Consider the following 22,645-nt stretch of genomic DNA (forward strand, 5'->3'; position numbering starts at 1 on the left):
GCAGTCCCGGATTGCGAGAGGATGTCTGACTGCTGGTTTAGGCCCGATCCCGCAGGCAGTCAGACATCCCCCGAGGGGTCCCAGATTGGAGAAGGTGCAGGCTGGGCTGAGGGACACCTCCCCATGCACAAATTTTGTGCACTGGGCCTCTAGTTGTTTAAAATTAACATCACTATGTTTATGTTATCTCTTGATATAATTGTTCCTCTTCCCTTTCTCATAAACATCACTGTCTTTGTATCCTAATTGGAACATTATTTGAGTTTCTGCCTGAATCAGTGCTTCCCAAATAGCTATTCTTTGATCTCAAATAAATGCTTGCTGCTTCTCACTTTGAACTGCTTTTTATTTCTAGGTTAACAGTCACCATCTCAGTACCTTTTGCATTTGTTATTCCTACTGCAAGGAACTGTCTACACCTAGCCCTTCATGTGGCTGGTTTCTTTTCCATTCAGTTGAAGCTCAAGCAAGACCTTCCCTAACCACCTAACATACGGTGCCTACTCCTCATCCCTACCCCCATCCTGTTACAATGCTGTTTTAGGTTCTGCACAGCCTGCCACTATTTTAAATTCTTATTTACTATCCCTTTGCCCAACTAGAATGAAATCTTCATGAAACCACCTTTCCCTGTCTTCCCCAGTACCTGGCCCATGGAGGATGCTCAGTGTGTTTCTAGAATCTCAAATGTAGGAAAGGACATTAATTGATTAGCTTTCCAAGCTAATTAATTAGAGCAGTAGCCAGATTATCTATAAATCCTTTATACATGGAATTAAATTGGGGACCTACCTATATTTATAGGTATAGTACACATATAATATTCTAAGCATTCACCGTACAAGAAAACATGATGGGTTCAATACATATGAATTTTCCAGGTCACCACCTCTTCTTTAATCACCAACATTCCCTTGGATAGTAACATTCCTAAAACAGATCCCAAGCTTCCCTATCTCTTATAATCAAGCAAATTTCATTTTCCTTTCCTTACGAGCATCCCTTATTATACAGAGCTGTAATGAAAGTATAGCCCTTAGGGGTTACTGAGGTGTGACATTTATGACCATTTGCTCCTATGCTAAATGAAAAAATGGCCCCAAGAGGCTACAACTTTTTTCATTTTAATATCTTTTTCTACCTTTGACAGACAGTTCTCCTGAAAATTATTGCTGTTGCTGTCAGCATCTCCCTTCCCCCATCTTATAAAGGGACTATATTCTGTTCAACATTGGTTAAACAAATAAAATATTAGAGTTGTATGCCCAAAAATCAGGTTAAAGAAGGTCTGAGGAACATTCTTATTAGAAAAGTACATGAGCTTTAGGCGGTTCCTTCCTAGCTGTTAGCTAGATTTCTTGTTGGGTTTGCCAACCAGCTAAAACATTACTTAACCAGAAACTAAAGAGCTTACATGAGTCAGAAGGAGAAACAGTTCAGCTTCTTCATGATACTGTAGCAGGAATCAGACAGATTTTGGGTTAAATCTCTGCCTCTTACTAGCTGTGCACCTAACATCTCAAAACATTCATTTTTGACGTAGCAACTAATGTTTATGAAATACTTGGTATGTCCCAGGCCACTGTCCTATTTTACCTGTGCTATCTAATCTAATTAATTCTCACAATAAGTCTGTGAAGGAGACAGCATTATCCCCATTAGTCAGTGGAGTAAACTAGTCCCAAAGTTAAGTAACCCAATGTCACATAACTATATAAGCCACGGTCAGGACAGTCTAAAACCAAGCTCTTAGCTATTCATTATTTCAACAACAATTTGAGCTTCTACTATCTTTGAGAGACTAGGTAAACATACATCAGTGAACAAGACATACAAAGTCTTGCCTTCCTTATGGAGCTTACATTTTAAGATGTGGGTTGGGGGGGAGACAGTGAGCAATAAATACAAATGTAAATTATACAGCATGTTATTAGGTTACACCACTCAAAATTGCCAATACCCAAATACCTTTACCTACAAAAATGATAATTTCATATGGTTCAACCTAATAAAGATGGTGAGTGCAACTGAAGAGATTGGGTAAGGAAGATTAGCAATGGGAGGAAGATTAGTTGTAAATTACTTCAGTGAGGTGACATATTGGAACAAGGGTGGGGGGAAGAATCAGGAGTTATATTGAATACTACACTCACATGTGGTAACACTGACCTCAACTTCATAGGGTTATGAAGATCAAATGAGGTAACAAAAATGAAAAAGTTTTATTAACTAGAAAGTTCTAGGGCAATAACAAATTATTATTTAAAGTTCCCTACTTTGCTGCTGGGAGTTGCAGCAAACATTTTAAGCTATAAATATAGCTAGATGGCTCACAAGTTGCTAGTTCATACCTTACCTGGAACAGAGAAGCAATTAAGAGGTGTTTTTTTTGTTTGTTTTAAAACTTTTCTTCCTCCTCCCAGAAAACAAAAGGTATTGTTGTTGTTATTCTTTAGTCTATACCAGTGGTCGGCAAACTGCGGCTTGGCAAACCGCGGCTTGTGAGCCACATGCGGCTCTTTGGCCCCTTGAGTGTGGCTCTTCCACAAAATACCTGCGCATGGGCCACGAAGTTTCAATTGCACTGTACATGCGCGCCCACACATGGTGTTTTGTGGAAGAGTCACACTCAAGGGGCCAAAGAGCCGCATGTGGCTCGCGAGCCGCAGTTTGCCGACCACTGGTCTATACAAAGAAGGTAATCGTACATGTCTGAAAACAAATTGTTGTGATGCAGATGAGATTACAATCTAAACAATTTCCAACAGAATTCCAAGAGAAAGTCATATCATTTTAGCATAGTAAAATGTAGTAAGGTATACCATTTGTATGAAAGTTAATATCTCTGAAGCAGGTAAGAATTTTGCCAGTTCCACCTATCCATTCTATCAGACAATCATCATTCGCCATGCTTGGTAAAGATTACAATTAAACTAGTTACTAAAACTTAACAGACAAGGAAAAGGAAACCAAAAGAAAACTACACTAGGTTAATTTGTAGAGAAATGATAGGTATGCATAGTTTCTTTTAAAGAGACAGCCTTTATTTTAAGGATTTTTACACTGATGAATTCAAAAAGTGGTAATGTTATTCTGGAATTTATTGATTTGTATTTAAAAGGAACTGTTGACAAAGATTCACTGAAAATAATGTGAACAAGCAGGAAAATAAAGTTAATAATACTGAAACACTACTTAAATAATTCCAGGACATATGGTTTATCTGATATAACAATATCTCTTAGGTGCTGTCTTAGATATAAAACCTGACTGCTTTTTACTTTTCTAAACACACAGTGGTATAATTAACAATATTCAATCACTTCTGTACTTTCCTGAATATATAAAAATCAAAATACCAATTAAAAACTAATATATCTTCTCTTTAAATGTTTCTTACAGATAGAATTTCAATATTTTTATTCAATAGTGGTGTAGTTTAAGAGATTTTTCATTCACAAGTCAAATAACAATCCACCCAAAGGAAACTGATAGTCTTTAGGTTCATAGTGCAAATAAAGAGTTCAGGAATGCAGCAACTGACATTTCTAAATTACAAAACATATAAAATTCTTAGAAGATACATGCAATAAGCTCTACTAAGCAGCTGGCCACAGAACTAGAACATTTGATAACTTTACTGGTGATTTCAATAGGACTCCAGATGTTTCCAAACTCAACTTGAACTCTCATCTTAGGCTTTGTATTTTGCTTTTCCAGTTTCACTAATAACACAAACATGCTAAAAAATAAAAATCCAGAAATTCACATTAGAAAAGTGTGTTCTGAAGTGAAAGGCAAGAACAGCAATTTGCATACCTTATAAGAATAGTATTATGCTGCAGGCATTTTTACTAAACAAACAGAGGTTTGTATAGTCTTACTAATCTTCCTCACTTATGCTCATAAATTTATTCTCAGAACTCCTGCCTCGATAGTAGGAGGCGGGTATTTGAAGGAGAGTGAATTAAAAGACTTAAACTAGTTCATTTACTTCTTACTTATGAGCACATCTATCATCTGAAATAATAATGGGACAGTTAGTGTATATTAAAGCTGTTCAACTATTTCATCCAGAAAGAAGTGTCACCCTAGCCTGGCCAAGTTCCAGCTCTAAGGACGTCTTTACTTGACTTCAGCTTTATGTGACTAATGGGAACCATCAGTCTGTTCAAATTATGAGGTGCTGGAAAGAGAAAACAATTCTCTTTCGTAAATTTTTATATGGGTTCTGAAAAATGATAGTGAGAAAAAGAAGTTTTACTTACGTTCAAATCCCTGAAGTATTCATTATAGTCAAGGGCATATCCTACAACAAACTTGTCTGGAATTTCAAATCCAACAACTAAAAGGAATCATAATTCATCATTTAGATACAGAAAATATCACTTTTTTAAAAAATATTTTTAAATTTTACTTGAGATAGAGAGAGAGGGGAGGGGGAAGGAGGGGGGAAGGAGGAAGAAAGAAAGAAAGGGGGGGAGAGGGAGAGAAAAACAGAGAAACATGCAGCCATTGTTCCATTGTTCCACTTATTTATGCATTCATTGGTTAACCACTGTATGTGCCCTAACTATGGATTAAACCCACAACCTTGGAGCATCAGGATAACGCATCAACCAATCGAGCTACCCGGCAAGGGCCAGAAAACATCACTTTCATATCAAATGTGCCTTCTCTACAAATATTCTCTAATGTAACTCTAAACCATCCTATCCTACATAATAAAAGGCTAACATGCAAATCGACTGAATGGCAGAATGACAGGTCAATATGACACGCACTGACCACCAAGGGGCAGATGCTCAACGCAGGAGCTGCACCCTGGTGGTCAGTGTGCTCCCACAGGCTCATGGCTGGCGAGGGCAGTGGAGGTGGCAGGAGCCTCTCCCACCTCTGTGGCAGCGGTAAGGATGTCTGACTGATGGCTTAGGCCCGCTCCCTGCAGGGACATCCCCCAAGGGCGCAGGCCAGGCTGAGGGACTCTCCCCGAGTGCACAAATTTTGCGCACTGGGCCTCTAGTTTCGTTTATAAAATTAGTTTGGGTTAAAGATAGCTAAATGATTGACAATAAGTAATTCACTTACAGTCTGGTCTATATCCAACACTTCGAGGGGTCCTTTTCACCAACAAGCTGTTAATTTAAAAATGTGACATGTGACATATATAGACACTACAGAGCATTACAAAAGAGAACATTAATGTTCTGAAACATGGTTTCATCTGAAATTAGCATACCACGGTCAGTTTTAACATATCCAAAGAAAGTCTATGAAACAGAGAGCTAAATAAATCACAGGGATCACTGGGCAGGGGCAGCGTTGAGTTCACACTACAGATGAGGCCTTTGATTGATCTCCACCTGGAACATGATGGACTGTTCTGAGAGCTGCACCCCAACTACCCACGCACCCATCGTAAGACAGCTAATCAGGAAGATAAATGGGTGGGGAGTGCCAATGAGCAAAGAAAAGATAAGTGCTCTCAGTCCAGAATCCCTAGAAATACAATCCCTAAGCCACAAAGAATGTAGGAGTGGTGAGCATCACCTTTCAAGACTTTTAATAGTTTGCTTACAAAGAGGAATTCTAGGTTAAAAAGTAACTAGCATGCTAAAGGAGGTAGTATTTATCTTTGAGAGCAAAAACTGCAGGTAGGATGAGTCAACTCTAACAAAAGCTAATTTTGTAACTCAAGTGCTGCATGCTGAAATTTTTAGCCATTAAAAAAAGTGGTAGATGGTACTTTGAAAGCCTCGTTGTGTGTTAAAGGAAGTCCCAATAAAACTTATGACTTCATACCTTCCTAGATAAATATATTTAAAGAGCTGGAGAGGACCTAAAGTGATTCTCAACCTTAGCTGCACCTGAGAACTTAAAAAAAAACAAAACAAAAAAACCTCAACTACCCAGGCCACACCCCTGACCAATGACATCAGAATCATTGGGGATGGGACACAGACATCGGTTGTGGGTTTTTTGTTGTTGTTTGTTTTGTTTTTAACTCTCAGGTAATTTCAATGTGCAGCTGAATGAGAATCACTAGCCTAAGCCTTAGCCTCCAAGGGATCATCTATTCAAGTCCTTCATGATTCTCTTCCAGTCATTAAATAGAGGGTATGTCTGGACTCAATTTCCATATAGAAATTTTTAAAAAGTCATTCACAGAAAAACCCACCCCTCTAACTACACTCACTCGGGAACACTCCAGAAATGATGTCAGCAAACTCAGTGCCAGCTATACTAAGAGTTCAGTGGAAGTTGGCACTTCCAATGCCTATAGATCTGAATGTTTAATAAAGGTCCATCTGTAAGGCATGACTGTAGCTCGTTTTTTAAGTAATTCCCATGCTTTAAATGGATAACCACTCCAGAGAAGATACTCAAAGAGCCAATAAGCAAATGAAAAGAATCTCAAGATAATTAGTCATAAGAGAAATGCACAATTATTTACAAAGGATACTGAGTTTGAGATTACATTACTTTTTGAAGATAAAACGGCCGCTGAAAACATTTACCCTAACACAGGAGCAATTCCTTAATCCTCTTTCAAATGAAGAAAATATCCTATGACAAAATGTTATATATACCTTGCAACCTTGACCATCTTCGGATTATGCTGCTTGACCAAGGAAAGCAAGGTTTGCATTGTTTTGCCAGTGTCAATTATATCCTTAAAAAAAAAGACATTTATATGGTAAATAAAACCATCAAAACTTTAAATTCAGTCATTCTTTAAATACAACATACCCAAACTTCATGTACAATTGGAACAATGCCAATTTTTTCAGTGCAGTAATTCTCTCCACAATTCATACACTAGATATTCTAGAATCTGTAAATAACCTGGCTCTCAGCAAGCAGTAGGAAAGCCAGTCCTCAGGACTGGATTTTTGTAGGCACCAAGAGGTCAATGAAACTAATTTTATGTGTGTGTGTGTGTGTGTGTGTGTGTGTATACATGCATGTGTTATTTGAGAATTATGCTCTGCCTTCCATTATAAAAAGTATTTCAGATTCTTTTCATAAATTCAAGATTGGGATGCTCTCCCCTCTAACTCTCAGATGCACACTTTCGGAAACTCTGCTTTATACCATCTTAAAAGTATCCAAATTAATAAGGTTTTACTATATAAAATGTCTTTATGTGAAAGTGAATCTTAGTAAGTTAATCAAAAGTAGGACATTATTCAAAACAAGCCCATCTCTAATTGGGAAAATAATTATTTATTTATTATTTTAAATATATTTTTATTGATTTCAGAGAGCAAGGGTGAGGGAGAGAGAGATAGAAACATCAATGATTAGAGAGAATCATTAATCGGCTGCCTCCTGCACACCCACCACTGGGTACTGAGCCCCCAACCCGGGCATGTGCCCTTGACCAGAATCGAACCTGGGACCTTTCAGTCACCAGGCTGACACTCTAACTACTGAGTCAAACTGGTTAGGGATATTATTTTTTAATCCTCACCTGAGGATATTTTTCCACTGATTTTTAGAGAGAGTGGAAGAGAGAGGGAAAGACAGAGAAAAATACTGAAAAATCGATGTGAGCGAAACACAACGCTTGGTTGCCTCTTGCATGCACCCCAACCAGGGCCTGGGAAGGGAGAAGCCTGAAACCAAGGTACATGATCTGGACCAAAATTGAATCCGGGACCTTTCAGTCCGCAGGTCGACACTCTATCCACTGAGCCAAACCGGCTAGGGCTGGGAAAGTACTTCTTAAACCATACCTTAATGCTCTTCAATGAAAATACTCTCTACAAATGGTATAAAGCAGTGCTTCACAAAGTGGGGTCTGTGAGACATCAGAAATGTCATGGCTGGAGACTAGTAAAAAATGCAGATTTTTGAGCTGTAGCAGACAGAATTCTGTTCTGATGGTCTCCAAGACACTCCTGCCCCAGGTGTACACACCAGGAATAATTCCCTCACAAAAGAGGGAACTGTGAAAATGACAGGATGGTCACTCCCCTGATTAGGTTATATTGTGCAAGATAACTGTAAGAGACTGGAGAGCAATTCTCCTGCTGGTTTTGAAGAAGTCAACTGCCACGTGAGAGGATCATGTGCTACGACATGAAGATAGCCTTTAGGAGCTGAGAACAACTTCTGCTCAGCAAAAAAAATGGAGCCCAGTCCTGCAACCACAGGTACTAAATTCTGCCAACAACCTGAATGAACATGGAAGAGAACTATAAGCCACAGGAGCCCCAGCATTGATTCAGCATGGTGAGACCCCGAGCAGAGGACCCAGCTAACCTGTACTTGTACTCCTGACCCACGTAAACTGATATAATAAATTTGTGTTGTTTAAATCTGCTAAATTTGTGGTAATTTATTAGGCAGCATTACCCCAGAGAAAATAAATCAATCTCAAGTGGAATTAATGAATCTACATTTTAAGAAAGCAATCCATTCCCAGGGATATTCGTGTACACAAAACCTTTCAAAAGAGTTATCATTTGTTTATCTTTTAATCTATAAGCTAAAGTTTCTAAATAACCTTAAAAACAACAGAAATAAATTCAGGTTTACAGTTGCTCTTAAGCCTTAAACTATTTTACATAAAAGAATGAGAATTCATTCCATTGGTGGGAGTATAAAGTATATACCACTTTGATAAGTAATTTGGCAATCTACATATATAAAAGCCTAAGTGACCGGCCAATCGGCCAGTAGCTATGATGCACACTGACCACCAGGGGGAAGACACTCAACGCAGGAGCTGCTAAGCTGTGCTGACTTGGCAGCTGAGGTTCTCAGGTGACGCTCCAGAACCAGAGAGGAGGGAGCCTGATTCCAGGGTGCGTCACCCAAGAACCACCCTCTTGCAATCTGGGACCCCTCGGGGGATGTCAGAGAGCCAGTTTCGGCACGATCCCTGCAGGCTAGGCCAAAGGACTACACAGGTGCATGAATCCATGCACCAGGCCTCTAGTAATAGTATAATTGAAAATGTACAAATTCTACAACCCAGTCATTCTACTTTTAAGTGCCTGTATCTAGAAGGAACTCACACAAATGTGCACTGGGACATGAAAAGGGCACTCTTAGCAGCCCTGTTGTAGAAGGAAAAACTGCAAGCAATCTCGCTATTTGTAGGGCATAAATTGGTTGATTCGGACATTGCAATGCTATGTGGCATTTTTACAGACAACTGACTCTATATATGTAAAAATGAATAACCTCAAAACCAATTTTGAGTGAAAATAACAAGTTGTAAGAGAGAATATGTATACTGTGGCACTATATAAATTTTTTAATCAAATATATATTGTAGCCCTGGCTGGTGTGGTCCGGTGGTTGGGCGTTGTCCACAGGTTGCCAGTTTGATTTCCAGTCAGGGCTCATGCCTGGCTTGCAGGCTAAATCCATGGTACGGGGCATGCAGGAGGCAGCCCATCGATGTTTCACTCTCACATCAATGTTTCTCTCTCTCTCCCCCCCCCTTCCCTCCTCTCTCTAAAAGTCAATTAAATATATATGTGTGTGTGTGTGTGTGTGTGTGTGTGTATCTAGGTACATATATGCAATAGAAGCATTAAAAACATTCATGTGAATAATATACATTAACTTTATTTATTCTTTTAGAGAGAAGAAAGATGAAAGGAGAGGGAGAGAAATAGAAACATTGATTGGCTGCCTCCTGCACGCACCCTACTGGCAATCAAACCCTCAACCTGGGGAAGTGGCCTGACCTGGAATGAACCGGCTACCTTTCAGTGCATGGGATTATGCTCAACCAACTGAACCACAAGGGCCAGGGCTAATATACATTAACTTTAAAAGAAAAAAAAGCCCAGCCAGTGTGGTTCAGTGGTTGAGCATCAACCTATGAACCAGGAGGTCAACAGTTCGATTCCCAATCTGGGCACATGCCTGGGTTGCAGGCTTTGGTCTCCAGTCGGTTGGGGGCGGGGGTGCGCGTGCAGGAGGCAGCCAATCAATGATTCTCATCATTGATGCCTCTATCTCTCTTTCCTTCACCCTTCCTCTCTGAAATCAATAATCAATAAAAATATATTAAATACACACACACACATATACACTGAGTGGCCAGTTTATTAGGACCGGCCAGATTATTATGACCACCCCATCAGTACTTCGTTGGGCCACCTTTTGCCTTCAATACTGCGGCGACTCTTCTTGACATTGACTCCATGAGATGTTGAAAGGTGATGCAAGGAATCTGACACCATGCCTGATGAATAGCACTGTCCAGTTCTGTGAGATTTGATGGTTGTGGAACCAGCTGCCTGATGGCTCTTTTAACTTCATCCCACAAATGCTCAGTTTAATTGAGATCTGGTGATTGTGGGGGCCACCTAAGCAAGGTAAAATCTCCCTCATGTTCTTGAAACCACTCCTGCACAATACAACATGGCGCACTGTCTTGTTGGAGGAAGCCATCTCCATTGGGATACGCCATCAACATGCTAAGATGAACTTGATCAGCAACGATACTTAGGTATGTTGTGCTATTCAGACGTTTATAATAGTATGGCCCTCTAGCAACTTCAGCGTGAAATTATAGCTAATTTGCCTATAAACATCAGGTGGTCATAATAATCTGGCCATTCAGTGTATGTGTGTGCGTGTGTGTGCGTGTGTGTGTGTATGTGTTTAAAAATAAATAAATAAAAAAATTCAAGCCAAAAGAGAAATATACCAAAACTTTCCATTATCCAGTACAAATTGGACAAGAAAAAAAATCTCATTTTCTTATAACACAAGCCTACCATCAAAATTGATGAAGAGGAATTTCTTTCCCTAGCTTACCTTTAGGACTGTGCATACTAAGTTAGAAAACATAAACACTATATTAAAAGTATGTAGAACTTACTTCAACAATCAAGACATTCTAGAAGAAAAAGAGAAATGAAAATCAGTACAATGAATCAGACAGTGTTTCTAATTATAACTCAAATCACATCATAACAAATTCCATCTGTTGGGATTTAGAACTCTTTAATATAAAATTTTCACTGCAATAGAATTTTTAAAAATAAAATTTGACCCATATGTTCATTTTTTAAAAGTTTGTACTGCTTAAACAGAGGTCTAATCTTGGGAAAGTCATAAAATTTTTCAGATCATCAGTTTCCTATGTGTAAAATGAGGGACTTGAATGAGTATGTATATAACTCTAAAATTCAAGAACTATAATTTAGAAAATAACTCCAAAATCATGCATTTAACTTACCATATGGAATCCAATTCAAAATCTATTTACTCATTAAACTAAAATTGTTCTGCATTTTCTGGATAAGTTCTTATTATTAGATTAAACTAAAAAGGGTACCAATCTTTGCTTACTCCCACCAAAAACCTTCACCCCAATTTCTATGCCTCAGAATTTTATAGCTGAAAGAACCCTTAGAGAAAATACCATCTAACTACTTCCAATGTATAGAATAGTCCTATTTGTTCTTGTGTTAGTTATAGGAATAAAGTAGCATTTCACATACTGGTTATAATCATTGTCATAAGATCCATACTATATTGTTTATTTTCATTCTCATTTCTCTGTCACATATATTTATTGCACTAGAATTTTAATGTTCTATATATTCTTTTAAGTCAGTGGTTACCAAAGTAGGGCACACAAGATACATTGGGTTGCAAGAAATAAATATTAGAACTTTTAAAAAACCTCACTTTGTATAATCAATAATTTTGCATATACTTTACAATATATATTACTACCACAGTTCATATTTATTCATCTCTTCATGTCACAACTAATTTGTCTTTCAATAGATACTTCAATCCAAATATTTAATAAAATTGAATATAATAATTAACTGACTAATCATTGTTTCACCACCTACTATGTGGCTCTTTCTCAAGATTTACATTACCATAGCTAGCACATCTGAAGGATAATATTTTCCTATCAGTAACTGGCTCACTGTGGCAGCAATGAGCACCACTGGATGAAGTTGTAGTTTGAAAACATCACTGAATTTGGAGACAGAGAAACTGGATTCTAGTCTTGGCTCCAATACTAAGTAGCTACAGAACCTTGGTTAAGTCATAATTATAGACTTTAACTGGTATGAGACATTTTATACAAATAAAAGTCCAGAGACATCAATACTGTTTTAAAAAAATAAGTAAAATAATGAGAATTGCTATCATTGAGAGCTTATTTTATGTCAAATAGCTACATCCTTACTTATTAAATGAAAAATTTGAAGCTCAGAGATCAATGAGTTGCCTAAAGTCACAAAAATAGTCAGAGAGTAGAGATTTGAAGAGGTGTTTTCACATATTTTAATCCATTAAGTGCACAAAGGGGGTTGTGGAATACATATCTGCACACACTATGTTCCAAAGAGATAAACTAAAATAGAAAGTCTAAATAACCCATAATCTAACCACCAAGAAATAACTTCATCCAATTTATGTCTTGATTTTTTCCACAATAAATGTGCTTTAGTGTGACTATCATGAAAAGAAAGTTATTTTAGATATGTCTTAAGATCACAGAGTTACATAGTGGGACAGAGCCATTAAGCAGGAAAGGCAAGGTCAAATAAAAGCACAGAATGTGAAGGCTAGACCCCTTCCAGCACTAAAAATTGACTGCAGAAGTAAGGGATTCAAATGACTTCAAAATATGGGCAAAGCATGCTGAAAAGGAAGGAGAATAGGTCTGGCAGTGGTGTATAGGATGGACAGAGAGGAGAAGGGATCAAAAGATTAAAATTTTTCCTTTAAAAGTTTTCCAAAGATGTTGAAGAGGATTTTAGTTTGGCATGACTCTGATATGGGACCACAGAATTTTTTAAATGTTTTTATTGATATCAGAGAGGAAAGGAGAGGGAGAAATAGGAACATCAATGAGAAAGAAACATTGATCGGCTGCCTCCTGTACTGCATGCTCCTCACTGAAGATCGAGCCTGCAACACGGGCATGTGCACTGACCGGGAATCAAACCTGACCTCCTGGTTCATGGGACAACACTCAACCAAACTGAGCCACACCTGCAGGGTGGGACCACAGAATTTGACACAAGTGCTGTATGCTAAAGTTTCCTTATAGATACTCAGTCAAATAAGCTGTGAATATTAAAATGTAAAAGCCACCTGGCTGGTATAGCTCAGTGGTTGACCATCGACCCATGCACCAAGAGGTTACAAGATTCCTGATCAAGGCACATGCCCAGGTTGTGGGCTCGATCCCCAGGAGGGGTGTGCAGGAGGCAGCCGATCAATGTTCATGCTCATCGATGTTTCTATCTCTCTCTTCCTCTCCCCTTCCTCTCTCAAAAAAAACAATGAAAACATATTTTTTAAAAAATGTAAAAGCCAGATGACAAAAGTGTTTTGGAGAATGAAAGATCTAGATTCAAAAACACAAAAAATACAAACAAAGGGCTCAACCAAGATGGCGGCATAGGTTAACGCCGGAGTTTGCTGCTTTGAACAACTACTTCAAAAGTGAAACCAAAAAACGGAAGGGACATCACCCAGAACCACAGGAACGCTGGCTGAGTGGAAGTCCTACAACTAGGAGGAAAGAGAAACGCATACAGACACTCAGAGGAGGCGCAGTGGCGAAGTCAAATTCTGAGGTGCGGAGTGCGCGGAGCCGGCTGGCGGCGGAGGGCGCGGTTGTTGTTTTCAATCGGGAGGGAGTCGCAGACTCTGAGCACCAGATCCGGGCAAGTCTTTAGGGACCCAGACTCAAACGGGAGAAGCGGGACTGTCTGGCTTCGGTCAGAGCGAGTGCAGCTTTCTCTCCGAGCTTTGCAGCGGGTGCTGGGACTCAGAGAGACAGAGCCCCTGGGGACAGGACTGAGAGCCGCCATAACTGCTCTCTCCGGCCCACCCTGTTGATCCTGTGCGACCCGCCCCGCCCAAGCCCTGCACAGAGGCATTTGCCGGATAGCCTCAGGCAAAGGCTAGATTAGCACCTCCCTAGAAGACAGAAGTTCTCTCACTGCTGACACAGCTGATTCTCATAGCCACTTGGCCTGGAGGTCAAACCCTCCCTGGAATTAGCTACAACAATCAAGATTTAACTATAAGACTTCGAACAAAGACCACTAGGGGGTGCACCAAGGAAGCATAACAAAATGCGGAGACAAAGAAACAGGACAAAATTGTCAATGGAAGATATAGAGTTCAGAACCACACTTTTAAGGTCTCTCAAGAACTGTTTAGAAGCTGCCGATAAACTTAATGAGATCTACACGAAAACTAATAAGACCCTCGATCTTATATTGGGGAACCAACTAGAAATTAAGCATACACGGACTGAAATAACGAATATTATACAGACGCCCGACAGCAGACCAGAAGAGCGCAAGAATCAAGTCAATGATTTGAAATGCGAGGAAGCAAAAAACATCCAACCGGAAAAGCAAAATGAAAAAAGAATCCAAAAATGCGAGGATAGTGTAAGGAGCCTCTGGGACAGCTTCAAGCGTACCAACATCAGAATTATAGGGGTGCCAGAAAATGAGAGAGAGCAAGATATTGAAAACCTATTTGAAGAAATAATGACAGAAAACTTCCCCCACCTGGTGAAAGAAATGGACTTACAGGTCCAAGAAGCACGGAGAACCCCAAACAAAAGGAATCCAAAGAGGACCACACCAAGACACATCATCATTAAAATGCCAAGAGCAAAAGATAAAGAGAGAATCTTAAAAACAGCAAGAGAAAGAAACTCAGTTACCTACAAGGGAATACCCATACGACTGTCAGCTGATTTCTCAACAGAAACTTTGCAGGCCAGAAGGGAGTGGCAAGAAATATTCAAAGTGATGAATACCAAGAACCTACAACCAAGATTACTTTATCCAGCAAAGCTATCATTCAGAATTGAAGGTCAGATAAAGAGCTTCACAGATAAGGAAAAGCTAAAGGAGTTCATCACCACCAAACCAGGATTATATGAAATGCTGAAAGGTATCCTTTAAGAAGAGGAAGAGGAAGAAAAAGGTAAAGATACAAATTATGAACAACAAATATGCATCTATCAACAAGTGAATCTAAGAATCAAGTGAATAAATAATCTGATGAACAGAATGAACTGTTGATTATAATAGAATCAGGGACATAGAAAGGGAATGGACTGACTATTCTTGGGGGGGAAAGGGGGGTGGGAGATGTGGGAAGAGACTGGACAAAAATCGTGCACCTATGGATGAGGACAGTGGGTGGGGAGTGAGGGCGGAGGGTGGGGCGGGAACTGGGGGGAGGGGAGTTATGGGGGGGAAAAAAAGAGGAACAAATGTAATAATCTGAACAATAAAGATTTAATTAAAAATAAATAAATAAATAAATAAATAAATAAATAAATAAATAAATAAAAATAGATTAAAAAACAAGCTCTACCACTTACTGGCAGTGTGACTTTGAGTAAGTCCTTCAATTTTGCTGAGTCTTATTTTACTGATCTGTAAAATGGAGCTAATAATATACACCTCACAGAAACACTGTGAAATGTTTGAGATTATGCCTTTATATTAGGCACAGGGTCTATAAGTAAAAAATAAATGGCAGCTTAAAAACGCAGCACTCTATTATTGGTTACTCAAAAATCATGTCATGTATTAGAAGAAAAATGTTCAAATATCTTAAGATCTCTATTAAGATCAGCCAATTGTTTATACTGCAAGAATTTTGATGTTTAAAAAACTCTTTGAAGTTTCTTAAAATAATAGTTATGTTTGAATTTACTGAGTGTTCTAACTCCAGAAATTATTGTAAGAACTCTACATGCATTATTTCACTTAGTCTTCTTAACTCTATGACGTGCCTGCTGTTATCATCCCCACCTTACATATGGGAGACAGAGAGATTAAATAAACTGCCCCAGGTCACATGTTAGGAAGTACTGAGCCAGGCTTTGAATCAAGGCTGCCCAGCTCCAGAACCCACACTTTCAGCCACTACATTTTGCTGCTCCTCTACCTTTTCAGAAACTATGTGTGCGGTGGCTGGATAGCTGTTGGTTAGAACATTGTCCCAATATGCCAAGGTCTTGGCTTTGATCCCCAGTCAGGCACATACAAGAATCACCCAATGAATACATGGATAAGTGGAACAAATTAATGTTTCTTTCTCTTTTTCTCTTCCTCTCTCCTTCCCTTCTCTCTCTCCAATCAATTTTAAATAGATGGGGGGGGGGGAAACCTGTGACTCTATTTTTAAAAAAGACTGCTTTCCCCCATATATATATATTTTTTGAAGGATCCCAAATTAGCTCACCACAGTGGCAGATAGCAGTACTTGGCAACATGAACTTTTAAATTTAATGTTGGATCCCGTGTCTCTTTGCTATATGACCTAGAGAAAGATACCTATGTGCATAAATATGTAAACTGCCTCTTAGTGATTGATTGGCAGCATAGTGTTACTAATTGACTCTTAGTATAAAGGCTTTCTTCTCCTTCAAGATACATACCTTTCCAGTTAAAGTTGAGAGATCATCTCCACCAATCACTTTTATGTCCCCTGTTGATTGGTCATTCTAGAAAAAAAAAGATATATATATGTGTGCATATATATGTATGTGTGTGTGCGTGTGTGTGTGTGTGTGTGCGCGCGCACACACACATATATATACACACACACACATATCTATATTTCATATTACCGAACAGGAACTAGAAGATTTAAGAAGTTAGCTATCTAATGTCATAGCATTATGAAATTCTAAATGAACACAGTGTACGAATTATGTTTGTAGAAATGAACGACTAGATAACTTTTAATTAGAGATTAGTAAAAATTAAAAAGTCCTAATTGGCCATTACTGACTTGATGCTTTAGGAGCCCTAAAAATATGGTGTACCCATGTTCAGGTGGGCAGTATTATAGCAACTACCCATCTTCAGTCACAGTAAATTCTGAACCACGAGGGAAGTTATTAGCATGGCAGGTGTCTGGTTCTGGCCCTGAACCATTCCCATGAGTCAAGCAAGCTAAAGGGTCGGTCTGTATCACACTCAACCCCAAAGATATTTCCCTGAAAAGTCTAGCCCAGGTCCAATTCATTGTCAGCAAAGTCTGGGAAATGAGGTCTGATCAGTGGTCTTTTAAGGTATACCTCTTTAGGCTCCCAGTTTTCTGATATCACAGAATCAGTAGAAACTCTTATAGGAATTTCAAAAGAGAATGTTCTACACCCACTGTAGTGGATGGTGATAATGATTATAATTTGGCTGCACTGGATTCAAGACAGAAAACTAGGTTGAAAGAGCAGGTGAACAAAACAGATTGGACTTTCCCTACCAGACAGCAAACCATATCAAAGCTACAGCAATTACAATGGTGCTGTATCAGTACAGTAATAGACAAAGAAATCAAGGAACAAAACAGAGCCCAGAAGCAGATCCAGAAATATATGAGAATTTAGTATATGATAAAGATGGTATTTTAAGTCAGTAAACAAAAGATTAATTATTCAATAAATGGTGCTTGATCAACTAGTTATCCACTTGGGAATAAAGTAAAGTTTTATCCCTACCTCACAGCATACACAAAAATAAATTCCAGATGGATTAAAATCTAAATGTAAAAAATAAAGCCATAAGCAGAATGGAAGAAAACAGAATATTTTCACATTCTTAAGAAAAGGTAAAAACCTAGGCATGATATGAACCCAATCTGAAAGAAAAGATCTGTAACAAATATTCCTATTATACACTGGACTCCAAGGATAAGAACCAAATGGGAAAATGGAGAACAAATACAAATACACAATTCACAGAAGAGAAGGCATAACATAAAATGATATCTATGATGATATCTACCTGAGAAACAAATACTAAAACAATGGGATTCTACTGTTCACCCATTCACACTGGCAAAACTTAAGCCTGATGATATATGTTGGCAAAAGTGAGAGGAAAAAAAGTACTCGTTGGTGAAAGAGCCCATTTATAATGTTGCAAACTCCATAGCAACACCTATTAAAATTGTAAATATGCATGCCATTTTGCCCCAGCAATCCCACTTCCAGAAATTGATGCTACAAAAACACTCACAAGTATGCAAAAGTACATACAAGGATGTTCACTGTTATCAACTGTTTATAAAAAAGAAATACTGGAGCCAAAACCGGTTTGGCTCAGTGGATAGAGCGTCGGCCTGCGGACTGAAAGGTCCCAGGTTCGATTCCGGTCAAGGGCATGTACCTGGGTTGCGGGCACATCCCCAGTAGGAGATGTGCAGGAGGCAGCTGATCGATGTTTCTAACTCTCTATCTCTCTCCCTTCCTCTCTGTAAAAAATCAATAAAATATATTATATATAAAAAAATACTGGAGACAACCAACATGTCTATTAACAGGGAACTATTTAAATTAAGTCCATCCACACAAGTAATACTATGCAGCTACTGAAAAGAATCTGATAATCTATCCAAACTGACATGGAACAATGATAATTAAAAACACCAAGTAGTAGAGCAAAGTACTACCTATAAAACCACTTTTGTTTAGCACTTTTTAAAAGTTTATAACAGCAATTATATCTAAATGGTGAAAATGGGGATAACAAAACTTTTTACTTTTATTTACTTCTATTTTTGTTATATGCTTCCATATACATATCCATTTTTTATTGTTTTTTTTTAAAAAAACACCAATGTGCCCAATATTGTTCAATGTTGCAAACTAGACAGATGTTTGACTTCTGATATAAAAAAATCTTGCCAATTACTTCTCATCTTAAGGAAGTTATGCACATGCTTTATGCTAATTAACTTAAAACCCAGTGTTTCAAATACAGAGAACTGTTAATAGCAAAAAAATAACAGAACCTGAATCTTTCAATGTGACTCATACTAAATGATTTACACTGTAAATCAAGTTGAACAGTGACATCTTCTGTAGAAATTTGGTATTGCAGTCCAACTTCAATTGACTCTCTTTTATAGAGAAAAGATCTGAGAACTAAAAAGCAAGGAGAACATAGGGGTGCATATATCCTTTCTGATTGGTGTTTCTGGTTTCTTGGGATATATTCCTAGAAGTGGGATCACAGGGTCAAATGGGAGTTCCATTTTCAGTTGGATATATGCACCCCTATGTTCATAGCAGCACAATTCACCATAGCTAAGATCTGGAAACAGCCTAAGTGCCCATCAGTAGATGAATGGATTAGAAAACTGTGGTACATCTACACGATGGAATACTATGCTGCTGTAAAAAGGAAGGAACTCTTACCATTTGCAAGGTCATGGATGGAACTGGAGAGCATTATGCTAAGTGAAATAAGCCAGTCAATAAAGGAAAAATACCACAGGATCTCACTCATTCATGGACAATAGAGACCATTATAAACTTTTGAACAATAATAGATACAGAGGCAGAGCTGCCTCAAACAGATTGTCAAACTGCAGCGGGAAGGCCGGGGAGGGTTGGGGGGCAGGAGGTAGGGGGGTAAGAGATCAACTAAAGGACTTGTATGCATGCATATAAGCATAACCAATGGACATAAGACACTGGGGGATAGGGGAGGCTAGGGGACTGTCTAGGGCGGGGGGATAAAATGGATACATATGTAATACCCCTTGTAATACTTTAATAAAAAAAAAAAAGCAAGGAGACAGAAAAAACAACCACCCTGTGATGTAAAGGCTATGGTAATACGGTAAGAGATAAGAGAACTCTAAGCATTCAAGATACTGCTGCTTAATTAGCACCCAAATCTCCGTATTCCTGTTTGCCCTAAGGTTTTTAGCTTAAATTAAGTCTCTTCTGAGGTGTTTTTTTTTTTTTCATGTAAACATAGCCATTCTTTAAATGGAGGCTAATAAAGAAGATTCCTTTAAGAAAAAATGTGTAAAGCCCTAGCGGGTTTGGCTCAGTGGATAGAAGGTCAGTCTTTGGACTGAAGGGTCCTGGGTTCGATTCCAATCAAGGGTACATGCCTGGGGTTGCAGGCTTGATCCCTAGAAGGGGGCATGTAGGAGGCAGCCGATCGATGCTTCTCTCTCATCATTGATGTTTCTCTCTCTCTCCTTCTCCCTTCCTCTCTTAAATCAATAAAAAAATATTTTTTAAAAAAAGAAAAAATGTGTCAGTCCATGTGCAGGTAGTAAGTGTCCAAATTACATATAAATGACATCCATGGATCAATTACCACACCAGGAGAATTTACCTCTCTCCCTTCCTGTCTGAAACAAGCTTCCCACTATATCCCTGCTTCATTACATTACTGAATGATCCTTATGTGCTTCATCTTGAGATAATAGGACTGGCACAGTAGAGGGGAAAAACCCTCTCCCCTGCCCCAAGTTGCTTTTCCTTCTTCTGTATCCTTCCACCTCCTCATTCCTTGCAGCCAGAGAGCCCAATCTGTCCTAAACTCAGAGTGTCACTGTCAACTACATAAAATTCCCAGAGAAGCAATTTGGGTCAACAAATACATACCCTTAGCACCTGTGTCTCCATTTTGTCCACCTTTCTTGAGTCCAGGTGTAAAAATGAGAAGGGAAACAGAAAGGAACTGTGTTTATTTCTATTTGTCTATCACTAGGAATTTTGAAAAATCTCTAAAGTAGTAACAAGACCTGCAGCTTGGTATAGGAAAAGAGAGAAAGCTGTGTAAAAACACATAATGAATGGGCTGGCAAAAGAATTGCTGGAACAAACAGATTGAGACCATAAGGAGAAGATGCAGAGAGGCCAATCACCAAGGCCACGGTCCCAAGAGGGCAAGACAAGGAGTATTAGGTAGAAAGTCTGGGTTTAGCAATTGGTGGCTTAGCACTATGCAGAGCTTGCTTTTTCCAGTGAACTTCAGATCATTCTTTCAGGTCTCTAGAATGAAGTCATTGGGGAAAGTCCTTCCCTCTACATCCAGTTGGGCCTCAGATCCACCACACTCAATCACGTTCTCTCTTCACATCAAAATATCAACCACCCTCTGTCCTTTAACTGTTCTCCTATACCCTGATCAAACATCAACAAAAGTGAGAATATTAGAATCATACACTTTTTGAGATAAACTCTACCTCAGATGAAAAATGTCAGATATCCAATTTTCTAAAATGATATGCAGAAAAAAATAAGTCTGGAAGGATATATGTTCAGATAATAAATTAATTTATTTACCTGTATTTTATGAGTTCTTTTAATTTTTTTTGTTCTGTTGTTAATCCTCACCTGAGGATATTTTCCCACTGATTTTTCAGAAAGAGTGGAAGGGAGAGGGAGAAACAGAAAAAGAGAGAAGCATTGATGTCAGAGAGACACATCAAGTGCTTGCCTCCTGCACGTGTCCTGACCAGGGCGAGGGATCAAGCCTGCAACCTATGTATGTACCCTTGTTCAGGAATTGAACCCGGGACCCTTCAGTCCTCGGATCAATGCTCTATCCAATGAGCCAAACCAGCTAGGGCTTCATGAGTTGTTTTAAAGGAACACATTCCTTTCAAAAAGATCTTTTAAGTTTAAAACTATGCTAATGTAGCAGGACCCTTATAGATAATCTAATCCTACACTATTCAATACAGTAGCTACTAAGCACATGTGGCAATTACTTAAAATTACATAAAATTAAAAATTCAGTTCCTCTGTTGCACAAGACATATTTCAAGTGCTCAAGAGTCACATGTGGCTAGTGGCTCTGTATTATACAGCATAGATTAGACTATTTCTGTCATCACAGAAAGTTCTATTGGTCAGCACTGCTCTAATCAAATAAAAGATACCATTTAGCACAATTTAACACTAGAAAAGTTTGAAGAGTTAATACTGATATTTAATACCTGGTATTTTCAAGTACACCATTTTCAAACCTTCAGAAATTATTGCATTTTATCTTTATGCTTTTCATTCAATGTCTTTTTGGAACTAGGATCTGATAAAATACCATAAGTATGTTCAATAGAAGCACTTATCATAGCTTAAGATAGTACCTTGAAGACAACATATGATCAATGAGTTTGCTAAGTGAATTAATCTATTTCCTCAATTTTTTTACAAAAGCTGTAGCCTCACGGGACAAAACACTGCCTTTCTATTCTACAAATCAGGGTTCTTATACAAAACCTCAGTTGCCCGACAAGGACTACATCAAAGTGAAAATCCACAGGAAAGGGCTAGAAAGTGTACTTTTTACCCTAGTTCTGTTAAAGTTTCCTTACAAATTCTGTCAACTGAAACTAAACAAATTCTTTCCCCCAGCCATATCTATGGTCTGAATTCAAAAAGTAGGAGAAAGGTATAATCACTTTACTAGCTTTATATACATATAAATAGACATATTTATATAAGATAAACTTTATATTATCTTTAGTGTCAAATTCAAAGAGGTATACTGATACAGTGGGGCCTTGACTCGGAGTGTCCCGACTAACGAGTTTTTTGAGATACCAGCTGTCTCTCGGCGGATTTTTTGCATTGAGTTGACAAAGTAATTTGAGTTAACGAGCTCCTTAATGAGCTCAGTCTCAGAATGAATAAAACTCGTAAGTCAAGGCCCCACTGTATTTAAATTCAACTGTTTTGCGGGGTAAGCATACCTCAACGAAATTGACTAAAGACAGAGAAAAAGGTCAGACTGAAAGTTACTGACCTAAGAGATACTTTAAGAAACTGCTGCAATTTCTGTATTTTCTTTAACAAACTTACTCAAATAGCCACGTTCTTACAAATTACTATAAA

At 38.5% G+C, this 22,645-nt stretch overlaps 1 protein-coding gene across 5 annotated transcripts in view; it reads right to left on the reverse strand.

The window, feature by feature from the left end:
* Positions 1-22,645, reverse strand: part of HPRT1 (hypoxanthine phosphoribosyltransferase 1) — a 91,011-nt gene that overhangs the window by 45,642 nt on the left and 22,724 nt on the right. Inside the window, exons 4-10 of one of the 5 annotated variants that reach the window (XM_059680384.1) lie at positions 20,408-20,437; positions 16,433-16,498; positions 10,853-10,870; positions 6,591-6,673; positions 5,089-5,135; positions 4,269-4,345; positions 3,084-3,742 (exon numbers count right to left, since the gene is read on the reverse strand). In XM_059680384.1, coding sequence (XP_059536367.1) covers positions 3,695-3,742; positions 4,269-4,345; positions 5,089-5,135; positions 6,591-6,673; positions 10,853-10,870; positions 16,433-16,498; positions 20,408-20,437 — 369 coding nt within the window. In that variant the 3' untranslated portion in view covers positions 3,084-3,694. Of the gene's footprint in view, positions 1-3,083; positions 3,743-4,268; positions 4,346-5,088; positions 5,136-6,590; positions 6,674-10,852; positions 10,871-16,432; positions 16,499-20,407; positions 20,438-22,645 lie in introns of those variants that run through there. The other 4 variants (XM_059680385.1, XM_059680387.1, XM_059680386.1 and 1 more) reach the window with 4 other exon arrangements.

Source organism: Myotis daubentonii, chromosome X (assembly GCF_963259705.1).
Source record: "Myotis daubentonii chromosome X, mMyoDau2.1, whole genome shotgun sequence".
NCBI classification, from domain to species: domain Eukaryota; kingdom Metazoa; phylum Chordata; class Mammalia; order Chiroptera; family Vespertilionidae; genus Myotis; species Myotis daubentonii.